Genomic DNA, 15,843 nt, shown 5'->3' with positions numbered 1-15,843 from the left:
CTATACCCTCCCCCACCCTGCTCCCCTACCCACCCACTCCCACTTCTTGGCCCTGGCATTCCCCTGTACTGGGGCATATAAAGTTTGCAAGACCAAGTGGCCTCTCTTCCCAGTGATGGCTGACTAGACCATCTTCTGCTACATATGCAGAGGGTTAGATTTCAACATAGAAGCATCGTGATGGATGCCCTAGCAAGGAAAGGATGAAGAGAAAAAGAAAGCTTAAAAACTTAGATGCCAAGGACCGGGACCAGTCAGCCCCCCTCAATCCGTGGGAATCAGGGGTTCCGGCAGATGGGCATAGAGTCAGCAGGAATTGGGGTGACAAACAGACTGGACACAAGGGAGTGTGGATCTGAATGTAATTTGTCAAATTGAGCATCAAACTTTTTATACAGAAGAAAATAGGGAAGTTAGGTGACACACCAGCAAGGTACCGAACGTGAGGTTACTGAATTCTTACACAAAACAGGAATGCAAACAAAGAAGGACTGGCAGGAACCAACTGGGTTAAAATTCAATGTTAACAACTGTGATCAAAAAAAAGCTCCACCTAATGTCCATTTAATCTTAGAAGTCAGCGCAGGAAGCCCTTGCCATAGTTCCTATTCTAGTCTATTGTATAGCCCACCTTCCCCCTAGGCCATTGTAAATACTTGTGTATGGGTGTAACTCGGCTATCTATAGTTCTAAGTATCTCCTCTGGTTCCTCCTTAGACCACAAACTTCCTTCTTCCTAGATAACGGTAAATTCCTGTGTAGGGCAGTGACTTAGCTATTTATGTCTAGGGTGAATCAAAGACTGCCTAGAATCTAACTTAGCTATATGTCAAATAGAGGCACTTATAATAAAGCAATACTGAGGGAAAGCACACAGATCCATTTGCCAATTAAAGCAAGGACATTGGAGCATTCATTATACAGGATGCCACAATTCCAGGAAACTAAGTTTCCGTAAACTTTTTGCCTCAGGACAGTGCCCAGGTTTTCAGGGCCTGTTGCCCTTGTCACTACTGGAGTGGATGTAGCACTTAGACAACACCCATCAAACCCCATTCAGATGAGGACTGGTTCCTAAGACAAAACATCCTTGGGAATAGACTTACCTTTTATGCAATAACCATAGTCTCAGATTGGTACAGTGTACCAAGTAAAAGTGGCCTTTGGCTTTCAGAAGTCCAAATTACCAGCCACATGCTATAACTGAAGACTTGAGCAGTTTTTCATTTCAGTCTAAATGTTAATATCTTCATTTCAATTTGCCGTCTGTAAGCACTTAGATAAATTTAAAATATTCTGAGAATTGTCTTGACAAAATAATATTACATATTATAGAGGTACTATATAACAAATACTATATATCTTTATTTGTGAGACAATTTTTCTAGGATTATAGTAAACATAAGTAAGCAACTGATATGTTCAAAAGAGTGAGAATTCTGAACATGGGAAAATTTCAAATATTAAAATAAATCTCTAATGCTAATCATTCTTTTATAGTAAGTATTAGATTACCAGCCTCATTCGTAATAGCTAGAAGAAAGAAGTACATTTATACACATAAGCAGAAAATGATAAGACAGTGGGTAGAGCAGATGAAAGCACCAACTCTCTGCCATTATCTTTTCGTGACACCCATGCCATTCACTTGAGCTGTTAAAGCAGCAGCCGGCTGGACTCCAGCTGTGGTCAGAATGGTGTTCATCTCATGCTATTCCCTGGTGTCCCCAAAGGTGTTTAATTTTCGAGTTAGAGTTGACACAAAGGAATAGAATTTGCACTAATAAAATGAAAGTGAGGTGACTATGGAGACATTATCTTTGCTTGAGAGAAAACATATCCTCCTTTTAATCACTGAGCCATCTTCTGTCGTCTTCAAATCCTGGGAGACATGCTAAATAGAGGTGATTGTCCGTTTATTATGTGATGTGGGATTTTTTTTTTTTAAATCAACCTTGTTAGGTGTTAAAACTTCAGGGCACCATAGCAAGTGTTCTCCTTCTTACATAAACTTCATTATGTACCAATTTAGTATAAAGAATAGAAGAAAAAAACTAAAAAACGACCAAACAAACAAACAAACAAACAAACAAAAAACACATTATGCTTAGAATACCAGCAATGGGGACAGATATAGCACACTGAACAACTCTTTGGGAAAAAAAAATTTTTTTGTTTTTTTGTTTTTTGAGACAGGGTTTCTCTGTGTATCCCTGACTGTCCTGGAACTCACTCTGTAGACCAGACTGGATTTGAACTCAGAAATCTGCCTGCCGCTGCCTCCCAAGTGCTGGGATTAAAGGAATGTGCCACCACCGCCCAAATTTGGAAAATTTTTAATATCCTAAAAAATCACTTTTGGAATATGGATAAAATATTGTTTCTAAGATATGAATAACTTTCTGTATGGTTGGTTGTTCTAACTGCCTATAGTTTAACATATAAAAGAACTTCTAAAGTAATACCACTATCACTATAGCTGCTGAAAGCATAATCTCATATCTATAAGAGTTGACCAAGGAAGGATTGAGAGGTACTTCTATGTAAAAGGTACATGTCTGATTGTTTTTATTTCACTGGCTGGTCCAATGACACTGTTCCCAGATTTCATTACATCTACAATGTGCATGGATTTGTCAGAAGCACATTCTTAACATATGAATTGACCCAAGAACATTTTGTTAGCTGCCCTTGAAGTCTGCTGTTGTGAAAGCAAATAAGTCATGTGTGGGAAGGGGGAGAAAGTCTGCTGTTTTGTCTATCTGCCTCATCCTCTGGGTTTGTGATGAGAGGGATTCCTACACCGTGTAACAGTATTCAGCTCGTCATGTGTATCAGGGAGAGATGGAAGGAGCCTCTTCTTCCTATTGGAAAACACACAACTGAGTAAAGAAGCTACAGTGCTAAACAATTAGAACAGTCTGTGCACTAAGAAACATCTCGTTGTGACATCAGTTATGGAAGATGAGGGGGTACAGCCCTTTCTTATCATGTCAGCTATTCTTTCAGCGGCAAAATATTGTACTTGTTTCCTGCTTGCTCCTAATCTAAGGAACCTTAAATGAAATAGAAAGATGGAGCAAAATAAATAAACTGTAGGGAAGCAGAAGGGACAATAGCACCCCTTTAAACTAGCATGGACCAGGGAGCAGGTTTAGAAGTATAAATACATGCACATGCAGAAAACTGAATCCTTACATAGTCAATAAATGGCTGAGTGAGGTGGGATGCTGTACTACAGGAATGAAGTGCAGTTCACAGATGAACAGGAAGAGTGCTGTTAAATTAAAGCCCTTCCATAAATGTCCCTAAGTTTCTTGATGGAAAGTTATTTATGGAGCTGGCCTGCTGCTCCCAGGTTTATGACGCCTAGATAGGCAAATGTGTTGTCTTCCGCTCACTTAAATCCCAAGTACATCCTGCAGAGTGAGTCTGATTACTATATCTCTCGTGGTTAAAATTGCTTTACATACAAGCCTAGAATTTTGTTAGAATTCTATACAGTTTGACTCAGACTAACCAGATGAGTCTGTTTCATCAGAAAAGTCCATGGGGGGTGGGGTGAGAAAAGCAATTATGCATGAAAATGTATATACTTACCCGACACAAATGAGTTTCCTATTTTGCACCAAGGAAATATGCGAGTGTCCATTGGACTTTGGGCTCAATGCTATGATCACCTAGAAGAGCCTGTCAATTAAGGCCATATGTGAATGTGGTTTCCATCCTCTGGATACTTATCCCTTAGGATTTAGACTAATAGCTACAGCATTTTCCTTCTCATTAACTGTCAAAAAAAAAAAAAAACTTATCAGAGGAGACTTTGGTCAGTGCCAACATGATGCAGACTGGAGCAAGTGTCAGAAATCTGAGAGGATTACTGTCACCTAAGCCAAGGCTCTGTACTTATTAAGAAATGAGACATAAAAAACTAAAAGTTCGCCAAGTCCTATGTGTTTTGAAATTCGATAAAGGAAAACTCCTTTCCCAAAGTGAGGGTAAGATGTGGAGGGAAGGCAGCCAAGTTTGGAAGTGTTTGCTGGTGGATGTGGCAGCTTCTGGAATAAAAGGGAAAACTTGCCATACTAAGGGTTGACAGGGCGAATCTGCATAAAGATGCAGAGGCTGGGAGCTATGAAGTCAGAGGTCCTCATTTCACTTAGTTCTGAATGGCCCCAGTGTGCTTTTCTCATTCCACAAGTAAACACAAGGATTTCAGAAGACAGAGAAGGCATTAGCAAGTTATGTGTGGCCAGATAAACTGACATTTCATCAAAGAGCGAAATTTACACTGCCATGTATATAGATTTAGAGAAAAGTTATGTAGAAATAGTATTATCTATGAAAATCTCAATAGTTGTAAGTATTGGGTATAGCAAAAAGCTGGTCACTTGCTTATTAATAGCTAGCTATGGAATGGGAAAGACATTGTGTGTTGTATTTTTGTAACTTCTTTGAGGGTATAAGTTTAATTGACAAAGATAGTAAGTAGCATGACATTCCAAGGAACAAATTCTTCAAAAGGAGGAAAATAAGAAAAGGAAAAGGAAAATGTGGTTTAGTATTATTCAAATAGATTAATAAATTAACTTGTTCCATACACTTGCAACCATTTGTGCATATTATTAAACTATTTAATTATTCAGGTAAAACATTCCAAACACCAAATTCTACTGTGCATAAAGTATAAGACATTCATTTAAGAATTACAAAATCCTATCAACATCTTTTAACCACCGCCATTTTATGGACAAGGAACCTAAAACATGTAGAAGCCTTGTAACTTATCCAGTTATCCATGCTTCTCTTATGGGGGGCTGTGGGAGGTGGTAACTTAGGTAGGGGCCAGAGTTCCAGGACCATGAGGTGAATTATGTGAATTATGACCATTGGGGTTCAGACCTCAGTTCAACTGGATACCAGCCTGTAATTCCCCACACATCAAAATACATAATTTTTCTACCATATTAGTACTTTAAACTACTTTTAAAAATAAGACTATATGGAGTGTGATCCTAATTGCTTCTTCAAATACATACTACATATTTTGCACATATGTATGTTTGTGTGTTTCTTTGGTTGTGTGTTTCTGTGTGTGTGTGTATGTGTGAGATATGTAACAATCTTTGCAACCAGGTGAATTAACATACCCATCAAAAGCATAAGATTTCTTTCATTTTCTTGCATCACCATATGTATCCCAAACACTCATCAATATTACTACAAAATAATTCAGCCGATTATGGTTCTATATCTATAATAATTTGTCTACTTATGTCCTCTCAGCTCTTGCTATGATTCTTTCCACAGACTTCTCTTTGTTGCTTCCTAACTCTGATCAATACATTTTCCTCACATTGCAAGAATGAACTTTGAAACATAAATCTGATTACTGTGGACCTCATGCGTGAAGTTTCAATGACTTCTGACAACACTCAATATGTATTAAAAGCATTCCCTTAGCATGAAACTTCCCAAGTATTTCATGGTTTCATTGATCTGCATGACACCCACGATTTGACACCCACACATTCTGTTCCAATGATATTCTGGGTTGATTTTTTTCTTTTTCCTACTCTTGCCAATTCTTTCCTGACCCTCACTTTTCAGACAAATATTGGGCTTTCCATTGCTGTTTACAAAAAGCACGTCTTTAAATTAACTTTATACAAACTAATGAAAATTACAGCCTTTATTTTAATATTAGATAATAAACACAGTTATAGATATTTTGTTTGGTTAAAAATTGCTTCTTTTAATTTCAATATTACTTAAAATATTCTTTTTGTAAAATTAAATTTTAATAAATACAGTTCATATTTTCTTACTCTAAAGACATTGCTTTGATGTCAATATTGTCTTAAAAGGTAAATTGAGAAACTGACAATCTCATTTTAAAACTTATAATACAACTTATGAGTAGTCAATTGTATATATTATTGAACTTTGTACATGTGCTCATTATATTTTATATTTTATCATTATCAGTGAATTAGACTCATAAATATTTTTACATATTTGTTCATCTTTTTCCCAGGATTTCATTTTGAAACGTTAATACTGATTGATCCTACCATGAAATGCTTCAACAGGGTATTTTTTCTCTTTAGATGTCTGTGGTTAACTAAACATAGTAATTGAGCACAGAGAATATGATGGGTATTGAGAAATGAAAGCAGATTGTATTCCTCCATTACGGTTTATTAGTTTCCTTGCAGAAGCTATTTTTTCTAATATATGTCTAGGGGTTTGAACCCCATAACATGTCTACCTATCCTCATTGACATCTCGTTATGGCAGCCACTGTTTGAGTATCACTTGTGAATCTTCACTGTCATTTCTAGAAGACAAAATTTCACCTCAGATTTTCTGCTTCCTGAGGCTGTTACAACTTTTCTACCCCACTTTCATGATATTCTCTGAGTCTACGTGCAAGAGTTGTGCTATACATGTGTCCATTTGTCCTAGGCACCTCATAATGAGTTGTGTTTTTCTGATAACTTTTTCACATACCACTTCACAATGGCTTGAACTTTGCATCTTCCTCTGTTTATTCCAAAGCTCTGTGTCACGAGCATTGTGCCACCCTGTGCAGAACCACAACCCCTGCCCAGCATCACACCCATCTATGGAAGTCTTCTCTTGACACCTAACTGTATTATTGTTTTACTTAGAAACATATAAATTATTGATGATTATCATATCTTTCAAAATAAGATGATTGTTTTATTTTTAAAACAGAGTTACCCACTTTGTGGCATCCAGTGAGTGAAAAGTAAAATTTTTTGATACTAAAAATTTCAAACTCTCCAAGGGAGATGATTTTATGAATCATTGTGGGTGCTAGGAACTGAGCTCCTTTCAGAAGCTTAACAAATGCTCTTTGATCACCTCTCTAATCTGTTTTATTACTTTTTTAAAGTTTTTGGTTTGGAAGTAATTTGTTGTTTTCCTTACTATACAATAAAAGCTCTTTGTTTCTTCATAGACAGTGTAGATAATTTAATCCATGATAAACAAATAGATGGTCTTGTAAAGTAATCCATCTTCAATATTCCTTTAATGAAGAATTGAGTATAAACATGACTTATTTTTCCTTTCAGAGACATTTACCTGCCTCCATGCTTAAGGTACAGATGAAAACTAAAACCTGTTATAAAAAAAAAAATGGGAATGGGTGGGTAAGGAAATGGGGGGGAGGGGGGAGGGTATGGGGGACTTTTGGAATAGCATTGGAAATGTAATTGAGGAAAATACGTAATAAAATATATTAAAAAATAAATTCAGGAGTTCTTGGAAACAATCAGATAATTCACTTCTCAGGTCTCTCGCATGTTCTAATGCGGTTATGCTCACCTCTCATGCGAAGCTGTTAAACTGTGATGTCTGTGTGTATGCACATATGTGAACCTTCACATGGCAGTAGAGGTTGACACTGAATATCTTCCTCAATCATCTTTTTAAAAAGGAGCAGGTTCTCAGAACTTCTTCCCACTTCCAGTCGATTTAGGAGTTTGACCTGACTGGGAAGAGAGTAAGGCAGAGGAACAAAATGGAAGTGGGAAGGAAGTTCTGAGAACCTGCTCTTAGAGACAATATTTCATGCATATTAATGGCAATCCTCCTCTAGTGAGCAGTACTATATGTCAACAAGGTAAATAATGTATAAATTAAATATGATAGGTTTATTTTATATCTATTGGTTTTCAAATCATAATATCATTTTAGTCATTTGACTAAAACCAAAAATAAATGTAAATTTCAATAGGAACCTTATAGTGTTATATAGATGGTTACAGTGTACATCTGAAACTTGAAGGCATTTCCTCAAAATATAAATCAACAATTCTAATGTTTGTTCATGTTAAACAATAAAGGCACATACAGAGGTTTCTGATAAAAATATAGTGATGATATTCTTCCTCACATCTCAGGGCTTTGCCCACCTCAGAGTGTGGCTGATTGGCACTGCAAATAATAGCACAATTATTCCAGCTGTGAATGTCTTGCAGCATTAAACATATTGGGTGATTTTCCTCCAAGTCTGATATATTTCTTAGATTTCATTTAAATTTCCTATTTTAAAAATAATAAACTAATTTTGAAATTTTTTCTCAAGAGGAGAATTAACCGCTTGAGATTAAAAGTGTGAGGTTCACATTAACAGCTTATCAAAACTTCTAGTCAACAGTCATGCACAGTCATGTTGCCCTTGTAAAAAGATATACGTGTAAACAAGTAGACTAAGAAAGAGCATAGTGTAATAGGATAACCGAAGCAAGTGCTAATAAAACTGTGATGATTAAGTGTTTGTGCATCAGGCTGGGAAAGAGAGATGGACGTTGAGGCTTCACCTCCACATGCAGTGAGTGCATGCTTACACACTTTGCAGTTATATGACTTGTACTTAATGATCAAATCACACATACACACATACATACACACACATACAAATACATACTTATAGCACACATATGCACACATAGCATAAACACACACACACACATACACCTATACACTTACACATACATAAACACATAAACAAAACAGATATACACACACAAAACAGATACACACATAAAAACATATACGCACAATACAAATCCACAAACACACACACATTCAATGGTTATGTGGCTTTATCTTATATGTCCACTTAGTTTAAATTTATGATCTCTAAGTTTGTTACATAAGAGACAACATTCATCATTTTTCATAAGAAAACATGATACATGTATTATTTGTCCTATTTTAATTTAACAGTTATACAAATGTAATTCTATATATAACATAAATATTACAAAATGCAAGAAATTGACACTATTGCTCATGAAATTGTATTATTATATTATTTATTTAACTGCATTTCAAGTTTAAAGAGTTATGTTAATTTCTATGTTAGCAACGGTATCATGTCTTCCTGTAGACAAACATACTTTAGATCAATTGGTTCTTTCTCCATTTAAATACATTAGCTCTTTTGGAAATTTCTTACCAGGAAATTTAGTCTGATATATTAAACTAGTTTTTTGGGGATGTTTGTTTGTTTGTTTTGGTTTTTCAAGACAGGGTTTCTCTGTGTAGCCTTGGCTGTCCTGGAACTCATTCTGTAGACCAGGTTGGCCTTGAACTCAGAAATCTGCCTGCCTCTGCCTCCCAAGTGCTGGGATTAAAGGCAAGCACCACCACTGCCAGACTGAATTACTAGTTTTAACCACTTGGCATGTTGCATTTCAAATATTTATAAATTACTTTAAGTCTATTTTCAAAACTATACGAATAATTATGGGATTGATGGCAGGTTCTCATGGTCTGCACATAGTGGATGGGCATTTGAACCCAGAGAAGGGGGCATTTCATTGTAAACACAATTTAGCTGCTCCCTGTCGCTTGTAGGAACAGTTCCTAGATACTTTAATCCTATCATAGCTTCAGAACAACGTCTAATACTTTGCCTAAAGTTAAAGGACAGGGCTTAGTTCTTGTGCTACAATGTCATAAAAATCATATTCTCTCTGTCTCTCTGTCTCTGTCTTCTCTCTCTCTCTCTCTCTCTCTCTCTCTCTCTCTCTCTCTCTCTCTCTCTCTCTCTCTCTGTCTCTTTCCCTTCCTCCCTTGCCCCCTCCCCATATCCGTTCCTATTAAAGTATTTTAGGATAGTAAAACATATGCTCAGAGCCAGGCTCATTTAGCATTCTCCATAGTGAAAGCACACTGAACATGTTACACCGTTACTGCCACCTCTCATGCTTAATGTGATATGACAAGAGCAAGCACAATAAAGTCACACAAATGCTAAGCCATCTTTGAGCCATACCATACTTTTACGGATTCTGTGTGGCAGCATTTGCTTTAGGCCTTTTTTTTTTTTTTTTTTTTTTTTTGAAGAGAGGAAGTAGTGGGAGAAGGAAACACTTGATCATTTTGTCAGTGCTATGGGTTGAAGGCAGTTTAACAACTGAACAGAACCGCTTCCAATGCATGGAAATGTCCCAGTCTTGTGACCAAGGATCTTACCTCCATTCAAGTGACAAAGAATAGAGTTTCTGTGAGATCGGGGAGTCCAGATCATTGGAGAATAAACAGTAGCTTTGACCTTGTACTGGCAAATAGCCCCTGTCAGGCTTGGATTCATAAGGGTAGGAAATCATCTGTTTATTTGGTGGTTTGGGCCATTAGTGTTTACGACTGGGAATTGGTAGTATAGCCTGGTGTGTAACAGCTCAGGTCTGAATACTGAAAGAGCATTATTTACCAACAGCTTTGTTTTATAATTTAAGGTTAATTCAAATTGAAATGAGCCTTTTAACCCTTAATTAGGACCATGCCTCTCTAAAAGTCAGCCACATTTGTCAACTGGAGACAGAATTCACTTTTAGCTAAGACTGTCTCCTTTCTTTCAACAGTAGCCACCACAGTTTTCTAAGTGCATTTGTTTTTCTTTCACTATGGTAACCTGACTCTCTGTGTGTATCAGTGGAGCTCGGAACCATCAATTATAACCTGGAGGAAAAGTGTGTTGTGTGCTTTGGGAAAGAGGCCAAAGTTGTATCTCAAATTGTTTCTGTACTGATTGCTCAGTTTACCCACTCTAACCATTGTGCCTGCAGGACCTTGTTTTCTTCATTATTTGCTGGAGCTGGCACTGTGTGATTTTAAGACCCCATGGGCCCATGATATTTAATTCCTATTTAGTAGTTTTTTTTTTCTTTCACCACTAGAATTAGACATTCTGAATACACTTCTAATTTACCTACTATAGATTAAAGTGATTTTTACTTCCTTCTGTTATTTTTATTCATATTTGTTGTGACACCTGATAAATAACTAGGCTAGAGTCTTGCTCTTGTTTGCTTTCTGTTGCTGTGATTAAAAAAAAAAAAAAATGACCAAAAACAACCTTGGGAAGAAAAGAGTGTATTTGTCACACATGCCCTGAGCATTGTCTGTCACTTACGGAAGCTAGGGCAAGAACATAGCAGAATCAGAGGAGAAGCAGAAAACATGGGGGAAATCTGCTTACTAGCTGGCTTTCATGGCTTGTTTTTAGCCTGGTTTTTTACATAGCTTATGCCCATCTGCCAGGGATGACACCATTCACAGAGGGCTGGGCTGTTCCACATTAATCAGCAATCAAGAACATATAAACAAGTCTGATTCCTAAAGCATCCACAATGATACGCAGTAGCCTTCAGGGGGTTCCTCTCTCACATTTAATCAATGATTGTTAATTTAAACCAGTACTTCATCCTATTCATTTATCAGTTTAAAAATCAAAGATGAGATTTCCTATTCATAACTCGTTTTAAAATACCTTGTTTAACAAGTAGAGAAAATATGCCTGGGACTATATAATGAATAAAATCAACAGGAAAAAGTCAATGAAAGATAGGAAGGTGGCATTAAAGACATACCCTACCATTTAAGACATCTGAGTCTGTTTAATTTCCCTTTGGTTTTATTAACATGCAATTGAAATCAATGACTAGTTTCATCACCATTTGACCAAGAACATTTTACTACCAGATTACCTAAGGGAAGTTATAAATTAGAGGTCTATAATTGGGCAGCAGGTTTTAAATATGTTTGCATCTTCCTTGCATACTGATTTCGTAGCTAGACTGTTTTACAGTAAGCATTGACTTTAGAGCCGAGATTTTTATTTTAAAACTGTACATGGAGCTGAAGAGATAGATCAGCAGTGAAGAAGACCAGCAATTATTCCAAGGACTATGTGATCTGTTCTAGTATCCACATTACTAGACTAGCAATTGCCTCCAGCTACTGGGGGTCTGTCACCCACACATATGTGGCATAAACACACAGAAACACATATATAGACACACATAAAAATTTAAAACCATTTCAGAAAAAAATGGTTAAAATGTATATATCTTTTGAAGAGCTTTTGGGTTTTTTTGTTTGTTTTTGTTTTTTGTATTTGCTATCTCATATTGGCTTACAGGAATACAGGAAGGTCAGAGGAAGCTTGCTAACTTTAAAAACAGAGACAGTAGATCAAACGAATAATTCTATCAATCTGGAGTGTTTGTCAGGAGAATAGCCATGAAGATTCACATTTACACATCCATTTTCTATTTGCTCTTTCTCCTTTTTCTACTTTTATATTTTACAGTCCAGTGGTTATCCCTCTCCTGGTCCACCCTCCCAGTTCCTCATCCCATTTCTCCTTCCCCCTTTCTTCAAGAGGATACCCAACCACCCCCCTCCCCATCACCTTCCTCACTCCCTAGGGCCTCAAGTCTCTTGAGGGTTAGGTGTGCCTCTTCACTCACTGAGGCCAGACTAGGCAGCCCTTTGCTGTATATGTGTGGTGGGATGGGGGCTGGGGAAATTGGGTGGGGTTGGGGGGTTGTATTTTTTTTAATTTATTCTTCTTTTCTTTTACAGTCCAGACATTCAGATATTAGACTTTATCTTCATCCTCGTCTACCCTCAGACTCTTCTACACCCCACCTCTACCCCCTCCCACCATTCCCCCAGCTCCCTGTTGCTTACTCTGGTGAATGAGATGTCTTAGGATATTACACCTCCACCAAAGCTTGGGTTCTTTTGCATTAAGGAGAAGCAGGGTGATTCTGAGTTTAATAAATTCTGAGATGGGTTCTGGCTGAGTCATTGAGTACACCACACACATTCTTCTGATTTTCTTAGACTTCAGACAAAATGCTCTCGCCTTCAAGGTTAGAATCATTTATGATAATGAGAGCAGACAGGTATATTCCATCCATCTCGTGGATGCTACTGTTTTTGTCCCAATTTTTGGTCTTCTTTTTGTCACTGGTACTTAGTTGACATGAATTTTGAATTTAAAAGAGGACCTTACAGGTTACAATTCTTGAGAGAATCAGAACTCAATTAGCAATGAAGAGAAGGGTTTTGGTATGGAGTGAATATTTTATAATATTGGCCTTATATCAACTGAACATTTGTCCTTCCATATTGATCTGTTAGGGGGTTTAGTTAAGGCAAACTGCCTACTTCCTATTTATGGCTCTCTAAATACATTCCATCTGTTGAAGTCCACAGCTTACTTAACATTTTAAGAGACCTTTTCTCTTTTCTTTTATTTGTTTGTTTGTTTATTTGTTTGTTTGTTGAGATAGGATCTCACTTTGTAGCCCTGGCCTGCCTGGAACTTACAGACAACTTACAGACCTCTCTGTGCCTCCAAAGTGCTGCGATTAAAAGTGTGTCCCACCAAGCCCCTTTAGGGATCCTTTGTTGTGATTAGAATCAGGAATATATTTACAATAATGCCTATCAGAAACCTTAAGAACAGTAGTTCATTGCTGAATATTTGTTAAACTGATTATTTTTGTAGTTTTTTTTTTTATCTTCATCTATTATTATTTTACCATGATTGGACAAATTCTACTTACTAGTTTGAATCATGTTTGTAGCTTGCAGACTTAGTGAATATAACCACATTTAAGTTGATAAGCTTATTGAATATAGATATCTCTAAGTGTTATCAGTAATCTAGGTGGAATGTGATGTAGCTAAGACATATCTTCTTTATGTAAAAATATTCCATAGGCATTCACAGTGTGAACAAAAGGTGACTGAATACTCAGTGAGTGCCATTCTGTCAAATGTTGAAGCTGTAAAAGCCTAAAACAAACACAAAGACAAACTTACAAGCAAACAAAATAACAAACCACACCAGTGCATTGAAACTTAATTTTTAGTTTAATTAATTAGTTTTAAATTACATTTTCAAAGCCTTCTTGAAAATTAAAAGCCACCCTGTGATGAATTAAATTGAAAGCAGAAGTAAAATACATTGTTTTGAAAGTGTATATCATTCCCTTCTGAGGGGATAGGATGTGAGATATGAATGCAGTTTCTAAGCAGTGCTTTTGGGCAATGTAGGGTGCACATGTGTGTTCCTAGTCTATACTGTATTGGGGAGACAGGATTCATTTGTCTGTATTTCATTACGACAACAAAGTTAAATCCATTGCTAAATCGTCCTGGAATGGACATTCTTAATATGAACTGGAAAACCTGCAAGTTTAAGTGAATGAATGATCTGGCCTACCTTTGGACTTGCCTCGTTTTACTTCGAGAAACGTTGAGTGAGAGAAAATTCAGCTTTAGTGTGGAACTTTAGTCACCTGTGTAGTGAAGTGGATGCTGTAAAAGTTAAGGTCTGCCTATACAAGACATTTCCTTTCCCTTGAGTAGAAATAACACTGCATTCACAATAGAAAGTTGATAGAAGAAAATCATTAAATTTGGTTATACTGGGTACATTGTACTGTATGTGTGTCAAAATGCCACACACCATCCAACATCAGGGTAGTCTTGAATTTGAGATTTAAGAGATAAAACTTGGAAGATGGATACTAAATTCTTTTCCCAAAATAATGTCAAGAGAAAGTTTGTTAGGAATTGTACAGTGATTTCACTTCCCATTGCTTTTTTTTTTCTTTTTAATGAATCAAAGAAAAAGAACATGTTAGACATTTATCATAATAAATGAAGGTAACAGGGACATCCTTCTGTGTAAAGTGTCCTAAGGGTAAGCTGAGATCAGTACTGAAATCAGCTTCCTGGACTTAGAAAACACATTATGCAGAGACTTGCAAAGAAAGAAAGAAAGTGAGTGAGTTTGCAAGGAAAGTTCACATATTAACAAATCATATCTAACACAGGACAAATGAGGAAATTGTGCTCTCTGTTCCAGACATAATGAAATGCACTTGACTCTTGTTGGTATACCATTGTCCTAGGAGTTAAAAGATACTATCAAGACAGTAGTAGTAGTAATAATAATAATATTAGTAATGATAATGTGATGATGATGATAATGATGTTATAACCTTTAAAAATATACAGCATAGTATCAATTTTCCTCTTTAGTTGCTTAAGTATTCAGGACAAAGTTGTATCCAGCTAGAAAGTTATGTGCAAACCAACAGTGCAATTCAGTGGTAACTACAGTCCAGATAGGACACATGCTGTGTCATGGTTTAAAATGACTACATCATGACATAGGTTTTTTTTTTTTTTTTTTTTTTTTTTTTTTTTTTGCCTTATGCTCACCACAAATCCTCCAATGCCAAGTAAAGCTGTGAATATACAAGTTGGAAAAGTCACCATACTTTAATGCCAAAATAATCTAAATCTTGTGGCTTCTCCCCCACCCCCATTTATTTCCCTTGACATTTGGTATAAATCAAATTCAAATGAACAAAAAGGGAAATCACATGGCCACATGACTTGCTGCTATAAACCCTGGGAGCAATATGTTTTACACATTTCAAGATACAAGACAATTGCTAAAAATTTTAAAAAGAGCCATTTTGTCTGCAGCTTGTCGACCAGGCTTCTACAAGGCTTCGGATGGTGCCGCCAAGTGTGCTAAGTGCCCACCACACAGCTCAACACAAGAAGATGGTTCAATGAACTGCAGGTGTGAGAATAATTATTTCCGGGCAGAAAAAGACCCTCCATCCATGGCTTGTACCCGTGAGTAGTTCTGCTGCAACCCATGCCTCCATGATTGGTTTGGTTTGGTTTGGTTTGGTTTGGTGTATCTTCCTGTGATTTTTGAAGTGTGTGTGTGTGTGTGTGTGTGTGTGGGTGTGTGGGTGTGTGCGCGCGCGTGTACACGCATGTGCGCACACGTATGTGCACATGTGCATTTGCATATGTGCACTGTGTGCCAGCGTGCCTGTGCGTGTGCACACTCATGCAAATGCATGTGCGCACAAGCGTGACCGTGTGTACGAAGCATTTGCCCACATCTTTCTGTTTTCCATATGCAATCTGAAAACGCTCTGCTTCCTTCTCCATGCTTGATTCATCATGAAT

At 37.0% G+C, this 15,843-nt stretch overlaps 1 protein-coding gene across 2 annotated transcripts in view; it reads left to right on the top strand.

Annotated features, from left to right (window-relative positions):
• Positions 1-15,843, top strand: part of Epha3 (EPH receptor A3) — a 306,595-nt gene that overhangs the window by 183,689 nt on the left and 107,063 nt on the right. For both annotated transcript variants that reach the window (XM_021185614.3, XM_021185613.3), the window contains exon 4: positions 15,343-15,498. In XM_021185614.3, coding sequence (XP_021041273.1) covers positions 15,343-15,498 — 156 coding nt within the window. The remainder of the gene's footprint in view (positions 1-15,342; positions 15,499-15,843) is intronic.

This window comes from Mus caroli, unplaced genomic scaffold (assembly GCF_978045245.1).
Source record: "Mus caroli unplaced genomic scaffold, Mus_caroli_1 scaffold_17, whole genome shotgun sequence".
In the NCBI taxonomy this organism is placed as follows: domain Eukaryota; kingdom Metazoa; phylum Chordata; class Mammalia; order Rodentia; family Muridae; genus Mus; species Mus caroli.
Note: the sequence above shows the minus strand (reverse complement) of the source record. Positions and strands in the feature narration are given on the sequence as shown.